The sequence below is a fragment of the Zea mays genome, chromosome 3 (assembly GCF_902167145.1).
Source record: "Zea mays cultivar B73 chromosome 3, Zm-B73-REFERENCE-NAM-5.0, whole genome shotgun sequence".
In the NCBI taxonomy this organism is placed as follows: domain Eukaryota; kingdom Viridiplantae; phylum Streptophyta; class Magnoliopsida; order Poales; family Poaceae; genus Zea; species Zea mays.
In genome coordinates, this window is record NC_050098.1 from 177,519,245 (window position 1) to 177,539,411 (window position 20,167).

General features: G+C 48.3%; 1 protein-coding gene and 1 pseudogene across 2 annotated transcripts; both read left to right on the top strand.

The window, feature by feature from the left end:
* The first annotated feature begins 2,901 nt into the window (after positions 1-2,901).
* Positions 2,902-4,411, top strand: LOC103650939 (putative F-box protein). Its single transcript, NM_001346908.1, has one exon. The coding sequence runs from the start codon at positions 2,985-2,987 to the stop codon at positions 4,059-4,061; it is 1,077 nt and encodes a 358-aa protein (NP_001333837.1). The 5' UTR covers positions 2,902-2,984; the 3' UTR covers positions 4,062-4,411.
* A 12,512-nt stretch (positions 4,412-16,923) lies between these two features.
* Positions 16,924-19,692, top strand: LOC103650937 (protein kinase superfamily pseudogene; annotated as a pseudogene). The gene is made up of 12 exons (NR_161178.1): positions 16,924-16,996; positions 17,071-17,140; positions 17,207-17,289; positions 17,494-17,588; positions 17,739-17,802; positions 17,881-18,010; positions 18,089-18,304; positions 18,382-18,512; positions 18,676-18,850; positions 18,947-19,037; positions 19,244-19,401; positions 19,542-19,692. The product of NR_161178.1 is annotated as a protein kinase superfamily pseudogene (transcript).
* The last annotated feature ends 475 nt before the right edge of the window (positions 19,693-20,167 follow it).

Here is a 20,167-nt window from a genome sequence, read left to right on the forward strand (position 1 = left end):
GTCCAGTAGCTGTTTTTTAAAAGGAAAACCAGTGGGAAACTGCTGAGATACCCGGATGGTTTAGTCCAGGGGATTTTATTATAATACTGAAAAACTTCCTACTCCTTTTGGAGAGGATGCGCTTTGCAAAATACAAAATGTTTTTTAAAAACAACCCTGCATAAAGTATTGTTGTTTCTGCAAATATCCTGAGCTCCACATATTCCATGCATTATATCTGATTTCCCCATTCCGCGGGTGAAGGTGGGCTGCTGAGTACGTTTGTACTCACCCTTGCTTATTTATTTTTTTTAGAAAAAGGAGATCGGGTAAGAGTTATGCCTGTTCCCAACCTTGCCTGTGGCTGTTGGACCGCTGATTTGCTTCGCTGCGTATATCGGGCTGCTTCAGCCCCACTCTGATGATATGTCCCGAGTTGTGGACCAACTCTTAAAGTTGTTCGCCACCTTTATAGGTTTGTCATTTAAGCAGATCTGTAATCATCTGATGTATAAATGTGTTTACTAGCCTCCTGGGACTAGTAATTGTATCACATTTGAGTCCCAGAGGATTGGGGACGCTTCAGTCCTGTAGGTGTCATATAAGCCCCTAAAATATCAAAATGCATTATTTAAGTCCCTGAAGTTAGTTCGGGTCTCATCTAGATTCAAATGGGTGTTTACTGAACTGGTACTGATGTGGTATGCTGACTCAACGCTTAGATGGATCTGATAGATGTGACCCATGTGCAGCAAGGCCCAATCTTAGAAAATTTGTATCTTTTTCATACGGCCTCAGATGAAGACGATTCTTATATGAAAATTGTTGCCCTCGGTGGATCTATAACTTTCATACTGCATAAGTGTTCCGTATATATAATGTTTCTGACAGAATCATGAGTTGAAAAGAATCTTATCTTACTGGGTTTCAGTTTTCCATTCTCTCAAACTTCTTAGGTTTGCATCGACGCTTAGAGTTGTTGATGTAGATGTATTGTTTTCTTTTCTTTTGGTATTTTAATGTTTATATATAAATGTTACTTGTTCTATAGCTCAACTTAATGCAATAAAATAATTGGTCAATGTTACACATCTTGTCATATCTTCATTTTTTTGCACCTCTGGTTTTTTACTTTCTGATAACATGTAAGCGAATGATGTTAAAGTTTGCAGCCTCATAAATTATACCATAGAGAATGCTAACTAGGCCATCAAAATTTACCTTAATAAGAATAAATTGTTAGCTTCATTTATATTTAACATATCCCACTACGCTAATGTGACATTTTTGTATTTTAAGGTAACTTTCTTGTGAAGAGAGAGGTTATATATAACAGAGGAAGCTACCACCAATTCTTAACATTGACGCAAAGAGGAGGCTTGCAAGCAGCAGTACTTCCAGTTACTCCACCGCTATTAGATAATGAGGGGAAAAGGAAACAAATGGCTGAAGATTACGGAACAACCAGATGACATTACTCTCAAAGATGTGATGGATACTCTACCTAAAGAGGTGCCAACTGTCCATGCCAGTTTGCTTTTGGTGTTTAGAATTCACAAATTCTAACTGAACTTTTCCACTATCGTGATATATTTTGTTGCACCTATATATATTTAAAGCAATACTTATTTAAATGTGTAAATGCATCGTTGTTTCATTCATGTTGTGTATACTTTGTAGTGCAGTTGAAAATCATTCAAGATATGATCCTTGTAGTGTTGAAAGGAAGACTTGACACAGCTGTTTGGTGTCTTTGTTTGTTGAAACTTTTCATAGATAGCTAGATGTTACAGTTTCTTCCATAGCTCTTGGTGTCTGAAAGTCTACATGTGTATTTGGCTTAAAGGATTTAATAAGATCTTGCCACCCTACTCGGTAGGAAGTGATTATGGCCTTTTCATCAAATATAGCTAATAGAAAGGTGCTAAAATCTAGAGCTAATCCAAACAATCTAGATTAGTCAAAATTTATGGTTGACCACTCAGGCTCCAGCTAATAAAAAGTGACTAGCTGCAACTTTCATTAGAATTTTCGTGGGAGGGAAATTGTTTTGTTAATGATATACAATTGAAATTCTTCGGGATCTCATATTCATAATTTGTACACCGTCGCAGCGCACGAGCACATACCATAAACTGTGGACTAATCTAGATTGTTTGGATTAGCTCTAGATTTAGGAAATAAGTGGACTAATCTAGATTGTTTGGATTAGCTCTAGATTTAGGAGATAAGGATGGCAAACCAGTTACAACATCTATCATTTACAAATGTATTCTTGCACTGGTGTGCTTTTAAATCCAAGCAGACTGCTATTTTTGATTATTTGATTGAGTTTATAAGTTATCATAATATCATATGTCCCCGTTGTAACGCACGGTCACTCATCTAGTATAGTAATATTACTGATAACACCATCCCTCACAGAGGCCAGGCCTTCTTTCCCTGGCGGTTTGTAGAGCCAGCCAACGCAGAAAACACGCTGCAAAGTGCAAACCATGCGTCCGAAGCAGGTTTACCACCAAACGCAGCAACAATCCGCCATCCGTGGTCTTGCCAAAACGGCAGCAGAGTCCACTACCTGTATTGTGTCAGTTCCGGCGCAAAAAGTGCAACAGCGATCAAAGGCGTGCGATGAAGTGCAACAGCGATCAGTGGGGAGTGGCCAACGGTCACGACTCACTCGCACGTTCACTGAATTCATTTCAGGTTTTTGCTATCACGCCCACGTCACCTCCTCGAGTCATCCAGTCGAGCTGTAGGAGTATCACGCGCTTCCTGTGCATCGATCGGAATCTCTGCGTGGCGTGGACGTCGTCCAAGTCGCTTGCTTCACCCTATAGAGAAACCAAAGCATAGCCCGACGCTTCATAATCATAAATAAATAATATCTATAATTCTATATATATAGCAGTCTCTTGTTGAGCAGAATCAGCAGAAAGGTGCAGCTTCAGGAGGAGCTCTCATGGCGTCATAAGTCTCTGGAAGGTCCAAATTAAGATTAGAAGATGGACGGCGAGATGGACGAGGACGCGCTGACGGAGATCCTTGCGAGGCTGCCGTGCAGGTCGCTGGCGCGGTTCCAGTGCGTCTCCACGTCGTGGCGCCGCATCATCTCGAGCGACTACCTCCGCCGCCGGCTGCCGCTCATCACGTCGGGGGTGCTCTACCACGACGACACGTGCCGCGGCGGCGCGGACGGCGGCAGGAGGCAGCAGGTGTACACGTACGCGTGCGCGTCAGGCGGCGGCGCCACCGCCACCGCCACCGCCACGGCGGAGGCCCCCGACATGGGCTTCTTCCCGCGCCACGACACGTCCACCATCATCGACGGCTGCAACGGGCTGCTGCTCTACTACGCGTCCCGCCCGACGGCGGCGTTCCACGTCGTGAACCCGACCACGCGGCGGTGGGCGGAGCTGCCGGCGCCGCGCGCGAGGACGCTGCTCTCCGTGCTGGCGTTCGACCCCTGCGCGTCCCCGCGCTACCGGGTGGTGTGCTTCACCGGGTGGCTCCCCCGGGGCGCGACCCTCGAGGTGTTCGACTCGGAGCGCGGCGCGTGGACCGACCACGAGGTCGACTTCGGCCTCGACACCGACGCCATGTCCGCCACCATGCACTACTCCGGCGGCGCGCTCCACGTGCTGGCCTACTCGGGCCACGTCGTCCGCGTCGACCTGGACACCATGGCGTCCGCGGCCACCGAGCTCCCGGCCCCCGTCAGCTGCCGGGCGCGCGCCGGGCACTGCCGCGGCCGCCTGCGCTTCGCGTCCAGCGACGGAGCGCGCCTCAGGATCTGGGAGCTCAGGGACGCCACCGGAGGCGAGTGGGCGCTCAAGCACGAGATCGGGGTCGCCGACGTCGTCCCCGGCGCCGCGTCCCAGCCCATCACGTTCCTGTTCATGGCGTTCCACCCCGAGCGGGAGGTGGTGTACCTGTGGTCGCCGTGGAAGCTGCTGGCGTTCGACATGGTCCAGAGGCGCGTCGAGGAGGAGTGGGCGTTCGGTTCGGAGAAAGAAGGCACGCATCTCATACAGGTCTGGTTGTTTCCGTTCTCGCGCCATTTGGCCAGCGCGCTGGCCTGATTCGGCTTTGCCGACGAGCCGGAAATAGCATTGGGGCCCAAGTGTTTCGTTGCCTACCCAGTACCAACAAGTCCACAACCACAATGCTCGGGTTACTAAAAGGTCGATAAAATACCAAAAAAAAACAGTCAAAGACAGTGTTCGTCGAAATAAACTAAAGAAAAACAATTAGTAGTAAAACTGAAAATACCTTTAATACTACATGGCACCTTGAACGGCATGTTGTTGTCCTTTATAGATCACGATTACTGTGGTATTGGGGCTATTCAATTATTCTTCCACGAAGGTGTGTAAGCGTAGTGTGTCTCTTCGATGTTCTAGTAATGTTTAAGAATATGTGGTTCAAGTGGAGTGTTTTGAGTGTTGGCAACAACTCAACTACTCAAGCAAGTTGCACTGGAGATACCAACTTATCAACTGATGCAATATGACAATTTACTACATGCACTCGTTATTTTTATTATAGGGTAAAATGCATCCACGATCTATGAACTTTTAAAACAAGAAAAATGGGTAATCAGGTTTGCTCAAAGTAACTGCATGCCAACGTGGCGTGACACATTTGAGCGCACTAACGAGAGTTCGAAGTCAAAAACGATACAACATACCATGTTTATGGACTTAACTGATACACTAGTACTGTGCCCGTACATTGCCACGAACGCACATATTTACATGCAAAGGTTGAGACACAAACTCGCTATTAAACATTCGTGCGAAAATTGAAACATTTCAGGTGCCATTTTGTTCAAAAAAAAAAATATATTAACTATCCACTAAAGCTGACGAACACAGGCTACACCAATGTAGTTGTAAAACTGAAACCCAGCATTCAACATGACAAAGACATCCCAATAATCCGAAACAGAAGAGCATCAAAACCAAAGTGAGAAAACATATTCGGTACCTATTTGATCAGGCTACGCAGTTCGTCGGCCACGGCAGGGATGCATAGCTAGCTCCTCGCAGTCAGGGACTCAGGGCACCACGACAGGAGCAGGAAGCAAGAACTGAACTGGCTAGTGGAGTGGAGTGGAGTGGAGCGCAACCTCGCTCTCGCTCAAGGCGTTCCGTCAGTACGCAGCTTGGCTGGTAAGTGACTGGTAAGGTGCAAGCGGTAAGTCAACTCCATGCTCAACAACATTGAACTCCACCGTGCCCCAATCACCATCTGGACGCACGAAGGGCATGTTTGGTTCGCGGCTAACTGTGCCACACTTTGCCTAAGGTTAGTCGTCCGAATTAAAGAACTAACCTTAGACAGAAAAGTTAGACAAAGTGTGGCAAGTTAGGTAGTAAACCAAACAGGCCCGAAGTCCCCGTTCTTACCTCTACCGATGTGCAGTGCTTTGCCTCCGGAGACCCCTCTTCCGTGCAGTCCGGTGCTGCCACCTCCTCCTTCCTCGCATCAGGACCCCCGTCAGCAACAGAAGAAGGCACCGGCCTGGCAGACCTCAAGCTGGGCAGCACCTCGTGGAGAACCCTCACGCCCCTGCTCCGCGCGGGCAAAGGCGTCGGCGCTTGCACTGACACTGCCCGTGCCATCGAGCCGCGCCGCAGCCCCGCCACTTCCCCGCCCCTGTGCTGCTCGCTGGTGCCGCCGCCCGCGAGGAGCGAGCAAGAGAAGGTTACGTTAAGCCGCGCGCCGCGGACGGGGCCGGACAGCCGGAAGCTGGTGCTCCACTTCCCGAAGCCGGAGTCGCCGCCGTCCTCGAGATCCTCGAATGAGAGCGGGAGCAGGCGGGTGAGGTCGACCTCGTGCTTACCGAGGTCGAGAGTGGAGGCGGCGACGGAGACAGCAAAGGCGTGGGGCTCGTACTTGACGACGGCCTTGGCGCCGCGGGAGAAGTAGACCGGGGACCGCAGCGTGAGCACCTCCTCGAACGCGGCGGCACCGAGGGCGGCCGTGACGGGGCGGGTGGAGGCGAACACGGACATCCGGCGGAAGTGGACGGAGACCGCGGACCCATCGAGCGCGGCGGGGAGGCCTGACCTGAAATATGCGGAGACCGCGGACACCTGAAATATGTGGGCTTCAGGAGGAGGACTGACCTAGGAGAGGCCAGGCGGAGGCGGAGCAGCGGCATGGGGGCGGAGAAGGTGACGGAGGCGAGGAGGTAGATGGTGGCGAGGAGAATGACAAAGAAGAGCGAGGTGGCGTGGAGCACCTGGGAGTGGTCGACCTTGACCACGGAGAGGTCCACCACCCACCAGTTCTGACAGCACCCGCGGGGGAGGGGTGGTCGAGGTGGGCAGGCGGGGCGGAAGGAGCGACGGTCGTGGCGCGGGCGCGTCTCGGGGGGCGAGATTTCGGGAGACGATGTGGGCGGAGATGACTCGCGGCAGGGCAGGGGGACGAGCAACGCGAGGCGGGGGCATTGCATGTGTGGACACTGACGCTACAGACTTAATAGAGTAGTATAGATATAGATTATGTCAAGTTCGGGGACAGAAGTGACTCCAACGGCTCCTTGCTGCATATGCCCGCAGTAGCTCCCTCGCATCCCGTCGCAGATCTCGCGCCCTCACCATCCCAAGCCCATCCCCCTCCTCGGATCTAACCCCTCTCCTATCTCCGCGACCGCGGTCATGGCGGGCACTGTGGGGCCTTCGATGTGTGCGAGTGCGACCCCTTTCTAATCTAAAGCGGGTGGATTCGTCACGCATAGGCCAACTGCGGCAAGTTCGCCGCGCTGCAGCAATCCATTCAGTGATATCTCGGTGCGTGCGGCCCCTTTCTACCCTCTCCTCCCTCGCATCGGGATCTCATGGCGGCTGATGTTGGAGTTGTGATGGTCTCTGCGTGGTCCGTGTCGTTCCAGATAGCTTTAAAGGGGGCTACGGCAGAGGGCACAGTCATCACGAAGGCGCTTGGGTCAGCTGGGCGCGTGCTCGATGGGCCGCAGGCCGAGCTGGTGCCTGGTGCTGCAGCCACCCGCCTCGCCGTCGAGACCAAGCACGTCAAGCTCGTCGAGGCCGCGCTCAACTGCCTGCACGTAATTACTAATCATCATCATCCTATTGCTGCTCTTGCTTTTGCATTGCATACGTGAGGCCCATGAAGCGTCAGATTCATGTCGAGCATCATGATAGGTATAATAAATGTGTGCCACCAAATGGGTCATTTGCTCCAGCACCATGGATGCTTTGGACGTTAGCAGGCTAGAAACACATTTCCTTGTCTAGGGTATATACTTGCATCGACCAGTCCTCATTTTGTATGTGCAGAGCCAAGTCCCTGGCCAAAATTATGCCATTTTATGTATTTACAATTTTGAGAATATTATGGTGTAACAGACTGTTGTTATACGAAGATTAGGACGTTACGAGATCTACCAGCGCAAGACCACTCCCTGGCCAAAATTTCAGATCCCGCAACAATTGTGTCGATCCTCCCAATACCGCTGCCGCTGTCAACGCATACGCCGACCTCAACCACTCGTGGATGGATACTATCGAGAAGGTTGTGCGAAGGAAAGAAGAGGCGGTTGGAGAGGAGGGCGACATGGAGAGGCCGACACTGGTGAGAGAGTCCCACACATCAATGGTGGATCTACTGATCTGGACGGAGGGGGCGCCACATGAGTCGCAACAGCCGACTGCATCAGGTGAGCGCCCCTCCTCCCATTCTCCACTGGACAACCCACGAGTGTCTGCTCTCCTCCATCATTGTTAGGGGAGGAGCGTGTTCTCCCTGCCTGAACCTTCATGTTCTATGTTCGGTGCAGCTGTCGGAGGCGCTCAGGATGCCCCAACCCACTGCTTTTGTCTCCGTGCAGCTGTCCGATGGTCAACCCACGCCGAGCAACGTCTCGAAGAAGAAGATGGACGGTGGCGAGGTGCTGTTCTTGTATGGCGTCGGGGAGGTCGCTGTCACCATCGGTCGCAACAGCCTCTCTCCACAGCCCCTCCACCCGGTACGCCCCAACATCATGATGTCATCCATGTATGTTCCTTCAATTCTGAGATCTTAAAGTTAGTTTGCTCACCAGTGGCTTGCGTCAAGTTGGATTCCCACGCTTCAATCGGTGCCAACTACGACAAATCCCTGTTTCTTTTCCTAAATTCCTTCTAATGTGGCATCAAATATCTGTAGGCAATAACTAGGTGCGGTAAATCAACCTCTTACGTATTGAATTGCTAGGAACATATGTTATTATATAATAACCATTTGTCGTTTAGGATCCCTAAAAGGTAATTCTGCAAGATCAATTAGTCACCATTTGTGTCTATTAATTGTGTTTACAAGCCTATCTAATACTACAAATGCCAATTTGTTGTTGAAACATAACTGCGAAAGAAGAGCAATAGCTAAACTATTTCATCACCGAACTAACAAGAGTATAGATCACCACCACCTAATCTTCGGTTGGACACGATTTGTCATACAAGGTTGAGGCTGCCATTTGAGGAATCAACATGAATTACGCAGTCAGACAATACCCCTTTCGTTCATGGTTATGAGGAATCGTCCATTTTTTGTGTGGCGCTGATAAATTGGGCATCAGGAACCATGCACAGGATGTTAGTTATGTTGTGCTTAGATGCCATGTCTCTTTTGGCACTAAAGTTTGGTTGGTGTAGTTAGCAGGAAAGCGATAGAGTGGGTGTTGATGTTTTGTACTACTACTTTTGAACCTGAAAAGAGCTTCTTGCAATGGCACAGGGAAGTAGCATTGTGATTGTAGTCATTGAGTCGGACCGCGGAGATGATGATGGGCTTTCTGAGGCACTTATGCTTGGCGTAGGCTGCAAGTAAGTTGCGAAGCATGGACACTATATTTGAGTTTACTGCTCTATTTGTAATCTAATTTTTTTAATCCTTGTAATCATTTTCATAATTTTTGTAATATGGCAGAATCTAGGCAACCTTTTGATGGATTTCTTGTAATTTTTCGGGTAAGAAAATATGCTCGAACATTGTTTAATAATGAGATGGGTCCAAACAATTGTATCAGTGTGTCTAAAGCCCTAAATTTCAATAGCGCCTTCTGTTCCTTCTATTTTGGAATAGCTACTACTGAGTATGTTACATAAAATTTGTTATCTTAATGCCAGGAGCGTATTTGATCCATCCAAGGAAGTGTAATTTATTTGAATCGAGAAAGAGGGCACATGTAATAAAATTCAATATTACTATTTTACATCATTTACTCCAGTCACCTAAAAAATGTTTTTTTAACATGGATTTTTTGGCCGTTGGCGAATGAGTTGTCAGGCTTTTCAATGCGGTAATCACACCAATCTTATATCATTCTCTATAACTTTTAAACTTTGCATGCTACTTTTCTTCATTGTAGTGAGTTGATCTATGTTTACTCCACCTATTCTTACTTCAGTAATGTTTTTATGTGTTTCATCGATTATATGAAAGTAGATATAGTAACATTCTAAGTCTTAGGACAGATAACCCTCTGGTTTCCAAGTTTGTTCAACAGATACAGGATCCGGCATGGCGGATCCATGGCGCCCACCGGAGACCTCTCCCTTACCGCACTGAACAAGCACCCCATGAAGCCCGCCCGAGACATCGCCGGCGTCGCACGATTACCGAAAATTGCTCAAAAATTGTTTAGTCTTCCAAATATGATTATGATGCTTTATGTTGTAGTAGCAAAGCATCGACTGGTACTATTTTTGTTTAAACATTATTGGGTTACGAATTTGGTTGGCTATGAATTGTGGCGAGTGTTTTATTTAGAACATTATTGTCTACGAATCTGGTTGGCTATTCATACTACTCTTTGCATCTTTTGGACTTGAAAAATGTTTATAATTTGGTCATATTACCCTTAACATCTTTTGGACATGAAAATTGTTTATAATTTGGTATTTTGGTTATTTGTTGAGAGTGTTAATTTGAACTAATTCTTTTTTCCTCGGTGTGCCGACACGACGGTGAGGTGTCCGCGGAGGCAGCACGACACAATGAGCATGCGGCTCCGGGGCCCAGGCGGTGCTGGTCCACGGTGGTGCAGCACGTGGTGGCTCTAGTGGCTAGACGATGAGAGCAATGTGCTTAGTTTCCGCGTGGTCGTTGGCGGGAGCACCGGCTCCAGAACTACCTCTCTATGTTGCTGGCCACCCTACCACTGTCGAGAAGCTCATAGCCGTGTAGGTGTGACGACGTGAGGGGACACCATCTCTATAGTCATGGGTGATCTGATCGATGGTTTTTCGTGGAAGAGGGATGCCTGTTTACCCATGTTTGCTCGCCTCATTGGAGCACCACCAGTGTAAGTAGCAGAAAATGCTTGTTATCTATTGTATTTTAACTATGTTATCGAATGAACTCCTATTCTGACATGGGCTAGAATTTTTTTACCTATGAGTAAAGCTACGTCGACCATGAAGAGGCTAGGCAGTTGACTGAATAAGGAGGAGGTTGTACAACACGCGGCGCCACACAACTGGGAGAGCCATCGCCACCTCGATACGCTAGGTACGTGTACCCCTCCTCTTTGTTTCCTTCTGTCATATCTGATTGAAAACATGAGCACATCCTATAACAGATCCCATGCTCCAGTAGCTAAAAATGCAAAAGTTGCTACCTACAGGTGTCCATTTTGTGTTGGTAAGCAATAACACTTGATTTTTCCTTACATTAGTAATGTGGGTGCAGTCTAAATTTTTTGTTGGTAAGTAATAACACTTGATTTCTTCTGACATTAGCAATGTGGGTGCAGTCTGAAGACATCGAATTGAATCTTTTAAAGCTTCCATGGCCTTAAGTTCATTCTCTAGCATCATTTTGGTAGCATCCAACTCCTTGTTCAACTCAACAACTGTTTCTTGATCTTTGCTAGAGTAAGTTAATGCAACAAATAGTTTTCCTCAAGCTGTTTTATCTGATCATCTCTTTCTGAAAGTAGTTTGGAATCATGGTTTGCCCTTGTCTCTGAAGCAACCTTCAGGTCTGTATACTCTTGTATTTAACTCATTTATTTTTTTGCCAACTTCTTCCTTTGTAGAGTTCAATGTTTCAAGTTTAGCATTGAGTGAATCAATAGAAGATACCTTAGAAACAAGAGCATTCTTAGTTGTACTTAGCTCTTCCTCGAGTTATTGTACTCTAGAATTTGCAAGCTCAAGGCTCTTTTTAGTTTGATTTGTGAAAGCGGTCAACTTTTGGTAGTCTACTTCCTTCAAGGAAAGTGATGCACTGAGTTTCCTGATGTGTTCTCCTTATCATCAATTTCTTGGTTGAGTAAACTTATCTTTTCCTGCAAAAAATTAATCTCACCAAGCTTTTCTTCCAAGTTAGTTCAAGCACATCATGATCAATGATAGCTTCTGTGATACTACTCTCTAATATAATCTCTATATTTCATCCCTAAGTTCCTCAGCTAATTTCTTCTCCTTTCTGAATTCTTCACTCAGTGATGTCAAAGTCTTTCTTGTGAAGCCAACTAACCTGAAAGAGAAGCTTCCTGCTCTCGGAACTTCATAGATTGCTTCTTTTGTGCCGCTTGCTGCTCCAGTAACCGTTTCTCCAAGGTTATCCCTCATCAAAGAAAGTGATGCCTCATTTTCAGCCAATTTGCTCTCCATCTGAAGAAGATAAAACATTGAATATATCAGGTCTCTAATTACCATAGGTCAACTTTAGAAAATAGAATAATTAGTATACCAAAGGTGTTCAAAATACTTTTGGCAGCTTTCTGTATTCAAGACATTATAGTTGTCAGCTTTCTTCAGAATCATGCTGGAAAATGGCAATACAATTATTCACATAGTTTTATCCTCTTTAACGTTCCTACTCTCAAATATGAAACAAATCCTGAGCTTGCAAACACATATCATCAGCACTGATTTCCCTCAAACACCGTGTCATCATTGCATCAAGGAAAGAAAGTTGTTTGTTCCTCAGAGGCATAAATCAGACTAGGAAAGCAACATGAATAAAACATACAGAAACACGAGTTAAATATTTTGCTCCAAACCGTGCTTCCTCACATTATGAAGGATGCTACAAACTGATTTCATTTTACACATCACAAGGTTCGGTTTACTAATAATGCTATCAAGATTTGAGTGTCACTACCTTTAGGCAGAATAGTAGAACACGTGCACAAATATCTCTTTACTAGGTGACAGTGTAAAACTCTCCTATATTTCTTGCTTGACTAAGGCTACAAAAATTTACAGTAGAGCGCTTTTAAATGGTGTAAATGTTGGAAAACACACAAAATAGAAATACATGCCAACATAGAAGCCTACAAAATACGGTCTAAATGTTGCATATCTTTTTTTTCCTACTACCCCTCTCTGTTTTAAAATATATGACATTTTAACATTGTTAGGTACATAACTTTTTTGTGCTTTTAGATATGCACTATGGTTAGATTTATATATTAAAAAACTAAATAATGCATTTAGAAAGTCAAAATATCTTATACTTTGAAATAGAAGGTGCATCTAGCTATACATTATGACCTTGTTCATCAGAGAAGACGAAATCATTGCAAAGAGACCATAATTTGTGGCTTCTCTAAAACAACTCTAGCTCCTTTTATTTACTTTTAACAAAACTGTTCCAAACCACCTCCCCACCGTTTGGTATGATTCCTCCATATGAGCTGGAGCTGAATATAGAGAATTTTGTTAAATAAACCGTAGCAATGCACGGGAATATGCACTTATAAACTATGTCAATTTTGGTGATTTGTTGTTTTAGTTATGTTGTGTCCTGTCATCTATACAACAAATAGGTTACCATGTACCAACTTTGCGTCAGAAGATGACCATATCACATGTGCCAACTGGTATTGTACCTCTAAGAAGCTTTGGCGATAGACTTCTGAGATATTTATGGTTGGCCACATTACTTGTTTGTTTGTTTGTTTTTTGTATGTTTTGAGTTTGTTTTATTATTAATAGGTGAAGCTTCAATTGCTAAAATATTATTGTTACTATGCTCTTTTGGTGTCTTTTGTTTATCTCTGGTATTTAATCTTATACTAAATTAGCTCGTTTGATTTTCAGGGCATGTTATGGTGTTCTCTGGTTTGTCATCGAGAATAGCTCTTTCTCTTCCGTCAAGGGTTTCACCAATGGCTTGTAACAACTGGATGTAGAACGATTTTTGTTTTTAACTGATGTAGTGTGTTTTTGCATTACAGTCCATTGCGGCTATGGGGGCAACACATGTAGTGTGTAGTCATCGTGAATTTAATAGTAACTAGCTCTGCAGTTGTGATTGGTTTATGAATGTGTTTGGTTGGACCTATCAATTGGATGTTTGTTGGCTACAACATATTCTTTTAAGTTTACTTTGTGTGGTCGTTGATGTTGTCTTTATAAAGTGCAGGTTCATTGTTTTAACTCCCGTGGCAACGCACGGGCACATACCTAGTATACTACTCTATATGTTAGCAGTGTAGGAGTCCACACTGCCTCGTTCTGCCATCGCGCGCTCCGCCTCCCTCCCCGCGCCCGCAGTCCCCGCCGCCGCGCCCACAGTCCCTCCGCGCCTGCAGTCCTGCAGTCTCCCACGAACTCATCCTCGGACGCGTGGATGGAAGGTTGTAGCCCCTGCGCCACCAAATCCCGCGGATCCGCCGTCAATGGAACATCCGTGGCCCTGCGCCCCCAAATCCCATGGATCCGCAGTCCCTGCCGCCGAGCAAAGCCGCCGCGCCCACAGTCCCGCTGCCGAGCCCAACGACAAGATGGGCGAGGAGTGGATTTTTGAGATGTGGTTGACAGCAATGGACAGTAGGTTGCCATTTTCCTTGCCCGACGTCTAGGCACGGTTCTCAGATCCCCTCGCCTTCGCCGGGGCAGAGCCCCTACGTGGCCGCGCGGCCGCAGCGCCGCTAGGGACACTCCATGCGCACCATCCGCTCCGCTCTGCTGCAGCCGGACTCCTCCCGGGGTCCCCATCCCCACGCGATGGCGGCACCGACGCGGGCGACTCGGACATTGAGAACCTCACTGACTCCATCATCGACTTCCACCTCCGCGAGCTCGCCGCCACTGGTGGTGCTGCTCGCACGGGTCCTGATGCATATGGGGTTTGTCACTTAACCTTTTATGAATTTGATTCATTTTTCCCTTACATAAATCCAATCAATTTTAATTTTTTGTAGGTTGCTGTTAGAGTATATGCCATGTATCTAGGCCAATGTGGCCCATGTACATCACTATATAGCTACCCATTAGGGTTAGCCTTATGAATCAATCAGTTACCTGAGACATGGTATCAAGCTAGGGTTTCTTCTCTCCCTCCCCTGCAGCCGCCACCTCCTTCCCTGCTGCTGCCGCCACCTGCACGCTGGCCGCGTGCGCCCAGGCGTCACGCGCGTCGCGCCAGGCCCGCCCCGTGTCGCGCCCCTCGTCCCCTCCTCTCCGCCACATGCTGACTCGGCGCCCAGACGCGGCTCTGCGCGCCTAGGCCACCGCCGCGCCCAGGGGCGCCGCCAGCGCCAGGTGCTACGCCTGCTAGGGCCGCTCTACCCGCCGCTAGGAGCTGCGCCGCACCTACCAGGCGCGCGCCCCCGCCCGCCCTGCCTCTGTCCCGCCCGTCCCAACGCCCCCGCCCGCCCTGCCTCTGTCCGAGCGCTGCCAGCGTGCCCAGGTCTTCCCTGCTCCCATGGATGCCGCGTTTTCCACTCCACCTCAGTCCTAGCTAGCACTAGCACCTCCTTTACTCATCACACGTCATTGCCTCCCTCTCCATCCCCGAGCAGCCAGCCAAGAAGCGAATGACAGATAAGAGAGTAGAAAGCGCGTAATGGGGGATCGGGCGTACGCGCCGGCCGCGAAGCCGGTTCCCGTACGCGCCACCAACGGCGCCGCGAGCAACGGCGGCGGGCCGCCACGGCCCGCGCCGCCGTCCATGCTCCCGGGCGGCCGCGTGCCCCCTCCGCCGATGTACCGGCCGAAACCCGCGCAGGCGCGGCCGCCGGCACCGCGGCGGTGGAGCGGCCGCGGGTGGTGCTGCGCCTGCTGCCTACACCTCCGCCGCCGCCACCTGCAGCACGTGTCGAGATGCCGGTGTACCACCCACCACTCCTTCACCGTGAACCGTGGCACATCCATCCGATGGTGACGCGGCACGCGGCTGGTACCCTACGGCCTAGAGTCTTGGCGGCAACGACCGGAGACTCGCAGGTTTCTCCGGTACCCTCTTCCGTCCGCACCGCCCTACTGGACCCCCACTAGCGTCGGGCGATGGAGGAGGAGTATGCGGCGCTCGTCACCAACCAGACATGGGATCTGGTGCCCCATCCGCCCGACACCAACGTCGTCACCGGCAAGTGGATCTGGACGCACAAGCGGGGGGGCGATGGTACCCTGGAGCGGTACAAGGCTCGTTGGGTCCTTCGGGGCTTCACTCAGCGCCCCAGAGTCGACTACGATGAGACCTTCAGCCCGGTGGTGAAGCCGGCCACCGTTCGCACGGCGCTCTCGCTGGCCCTTGCTCGCTCCTGGCCCGTTCACCAGCTCAACGTCAAGAACGCCTTCCTGCACGACGCCCTCACCGAGACCATCTACTGTTGTCAGCCGGTGGGATTTGTGGACTCCTCTCGCCCTGACATGGTCTGCCGGCTCAACAGGTCCCTCTACGGCCTCAAGCAGGCCCCTCGGGCGTGGCACTCCAGACTGGCTACGTACCTCGTGACACTAGGCTTCGTGGAGGCCAAGTCCGACATGTCTCTGTTTGTCCACCATCATGGAGTAGAGACTGCCTACTTGCTCCTCTACGTGGATGACATTGTCCTCACCGCCTCCAGTCAGTCACTTCTTCGCCGCCTCATCATCGCGCTCCAACGGGAGTTTCCAGTCAAGGATCTGGGCGTGCTTCACCATTTCCTAGGGGTCACTGCTGAGCCTCGGCCCTCAGGACTCCTACTTCACCAGCGGCAGTACACTCTTGACATTCTGGAGCGGGCCACGATGATTGATTGCAAGCCCTGCTCTACCCCAGTTGACACGCAGGCGAAGCTCTCTGAGGACACGGGTGACCCAGTCGAGGACCCTACCGGGTATAGGAGCCTTGCCGGTGCCATTCAGTACCTCACCTTCACTAGGCCGGACATCTCCTACGTCGTGCAGCAGGTCTGTCTCCATATGCACGACCCCCGAGAGCCCCACCTCGTGGCTCTCAAACGCCTCCTCCGCTACCTCCGGGGCACCATCGACTACGGGCTGCTTCTCCACCGGTCTACCTCCTCCGAGTTGGTTGTCTACACCGACGCTGACTACGCCGGGTGCCCGGACACTCGGCGCTCCACCTCTGGCTTCGCCGTCTTCTTCGGCGGCAACCTGGTGTCCTAGTCGTCGAAGCACCAGCCGGTCGTCTCCCGCTCAAGTGCCGAGGCGGAGTACCGTGCTGTGGCCAACGGCGTGGCGGAGGCTGCGTGGCTCGGGCAGCTCCTCGCCGTGCTCCACAGTCCCCTCTCCAGGAGCACGTTGGTCTACTGCGACAACGTCAGCGCCGTCTACCTCTCCACCAACCCGGTGCAGCACCAGCGGACCAAGCATGTAGAGATCGATCTACACTTCGTCCGTGATTATGTTGCCGCCGGTACTGTTTGGGTCCTCCACGTCCCGACCACCTCCAGTTTGCTGATATCTTCACCAATGGTCTTTCGTCCTCGACCTTCGCCAAGTTTCGCTCTAGCCTCAACGTCAGTAGTGGCTAGTTGCGGCTGTGGGGGGATCCTATGGTGTGATGTACGGTGTGGGGTGTACGTCTTCCTTTTGAGTCCAGTCTGTGAACTCCGCTGCGCCGGATGTTCAGACTGTGGGGGGTGTTAAAGTATATGCCATGTGTCTAGGCCCATGTGGCCCATGTACATCACTATATAGCTACCCATTAGGTTTAGCCTTATGAATCAATCAATTACCTGAGACAGTTGCATTGAAATTCGAGCATCGTAACAGTAAAGGATGCAATTATGGCCCCCATATGAGTGGCAAGTTTATAAGTATGTTGCTCATCCTATTGTCTTTCCTTTGTCATGGGCACTATTTCTTTCTGACTATTGGCATTGTTTGCTAGCACTTTCAATGGTTGCTATGGCATACCATCGGTCCACTACAAGGGTCGTCAGGGCGAATACTATATACTTGTGAGTTCGATTATTACTCTATTTCATTGCAGCTCAACAATGTTTATTCACTTAACTTTTTTTCAGGTAATGGATATGCTTGGTACCAGCCTTTGGGATGTGTGGAATTCGATGGGGGCAGGCATAAGTATCTTTCATTCTTTTTTATGGTATCTTTTGTCACTCATGTATCAGCTTCTAGACTAAACGAGTCAACAATCTCAAACAGGATGACTCCAAATATGGCTGCTTGCATTGCTGTAGAGAGCATATCAATTCTTGAGAAGCTCCATTCTAAAATTAGCTATCTTGAACCTAATGTTCTTAGATGTATGTATTACTGTTGATTTACACTATGATCATCTGTTTGCCAGGTTTGTGCATGGTGATGTGAAACCAGAGAATTTTCTGCTTGGTCAGCCTGGATCGCCTGAAGATAAGAAGCTTTACCTTATAGATCTTGGTTTAGGTATGCATTTGTCAATTTTTTTATCCAAGTGTTTACTATTCCATGCCACCTTTGTTTCTTTGAAACTTCATAGATTTTCTTAGTGTTATTTTCCCAATTATCTCCCCCCTTCTTTGTTGTTGTTGATATGTGGCACCCAAAATTGTACAACATCCAAGTGGAGAGAGAATAATGGTTATCATGTTGATTATGATCAACGGCCTGATATCTTTAGGTTGGTTATATTCTCATTAGCTGCAGTTTCCATTAATAAATGGTCTTCCTTAACCTATCCTCTTGTTTCTTTTTGCAGGGGAACAATTAGATATGCGAGTGTCCATGCTCATTTGGGGCGCACTGGTAGTAGGAGGGATGATTTAGAGTCACTCGCATACACCCTTATTTTCCTGATAAGAGGAAGATTACCTTGGCAAGGCTACCAGGTAGGTTTCAATACACATGTTGACTCAACATTATGGTATTCTTCTGGAACGCCTGTCAGCCTGCAACAATGTTTGTAGGGAGATACCAAGAGTTTCCTTGTTTGCAAGAAGAAAATGGCTACTTCTCCGAAGATGCTTTGTTGTTATTGTCCAGCTCCATTCAAACAGTTTCTTGAGATTGTCACAAATATGAAATTTGACGAAGAGCCAAATTATACCAAGCTGATCTCTCTTTTTGATGGTTTGATTGAAGCACCTGCTTCGAGACAAATCAGAATTGACAGGGCTCTCAAGGTCTGTACTAACTATTCCCTCTCTTCATATATAGTTAGATTTCTTTATTCTTATATTTATTTGTTTCTGTACTATAGGTTGGACAGAAACATGGAAGATTGGTTGCAGATCTAGAAGAAGATGAACAACCTAAAAAGAAGGTTAGATTAGGGAGCCCAGCGGCTCAATGGATTTTAGTTTATGATGCTAGGCGGCCCATGAAGCAGAGGTAATTACAATCATTTAATTATATTAGATGCTACAATGCATGATAGTTATGTTATACGTGTTGCATTTCTCTAGCAATACAAAGCTTTGTAAACATGATCAATGAGATGTGATGAACTATTGTTGCTAAGCTTTGTTATCAACATCTGTTGCTTGTTTCTTAGGTACCATTACAATGTGGCAGACTCGAGGCTAAGACAACATATAGAAAAGGGCAACGATGATGAGCTTTACATTAGCAGTGTGGCTTCCTCGGCAAACCTTTGGGCACTCATCATGGACGCAGGAACTGGTTTCTGTTCTCAGGTTTATGAGCTCTCACCGGTTTTCCTCCACAAGGTACAATATTATACTATCCGAGTGAAGCCTGACGACCATACCTAATAATTAATTGATTTAGCTAGGAAGTGTAACTCTGTTTCTGATTATACAGAGGACTGGATAATGGAGCAGTGGGAGAAAAGCTACTACATAACAGCAATTGCTGGATCATCCAACGAGAGCTCATTGGTTGTCATGTCCAAAGGTCTTGATTTGACATTTTCTTGTCATTGCTCATGCTTGCATATTGATCTTCCATTTCCTCACTACTTTCCCGTTAGCAGTGCAAAATCCTATTGTTTCTCTTGTATGTCATAATGCAATCTCTATTTTAAGCCCCGTTGCATCGCGCATTAACTATCAGGGCCTGCGATGGTAGTAATTTGGGGTAATATATTTCCACTGCTGCAGGAACTCCTTACACCCAGCAATCATACAAGGTTAGTGAGTCGTTTCCTTACAAGTGGATTAATAAGAAGTGGAAAGAAGGGTTCCATGTGACATCCATGGCCACCGCTGGGAATCGCTGGGGCGTAGTCATGTCAAGGAATTCAGGGTTCTCTACTCAGGTTAGGATGATTGCTTTGACCGCGCAGCAGTATCTGTGTTGTGGGCTCGCCTTGCCAGCGCTCACACTCCTCTGAATTGTGTCAACTGATGCCTGAACATTTAACAAGGCATTTAGCCCCCCTTTCCCAACTACTGTCAGGTTGTAGAGTTGGATTTCCTGTACCCCAGCGAAGGCATCTACCGGCGCTGGGAGAGCGGCTACAGGATAACTTCCATGGCGGCCACCAACGACCAAGTCGCTTTCATCCTGAGCATGCCAAAGCGGAAGCCAATGGACGAGACCTAGGAAACGCTCCGGACCTCCGCCTTCCCTAGCTCACACGTCAAGGTTTGTCCCTTGCAGCTGCAAACCATGTGTCTTAAGAAACATCTATCTTGCCAATGCTTCAGATCTCGCTGCCACTTGCATCTCCTGTCACCGTTCCAAGCTGACCTTCCAAAAACTTTGTAGGAGAAATGGGCCAAGAACCTCTACATCGCTTCGATCTGCTACGGGCGGACAGTGTGTTGATGGCGCGCACGTGGGAAATGGAAGTCGAAGCGCCTCGCATCAAGAGATGCGAGATGGGGTGTCAAGTCGAAACCAGTTCTAATGATAGGATCAGTGTATCTCTGAAGATATGGCATGAGTTACCCTACCGTATTTGTAAAGAAATGATGCCGGCAGAACGACCTTTCCTAACGCGTTTGGGCAGAAATTCGTTGCTGTCGCCATATTTTGACAGGAGTTTCTCCTGTGTTGTCGGTAGAAATTTGCGCGTGCAC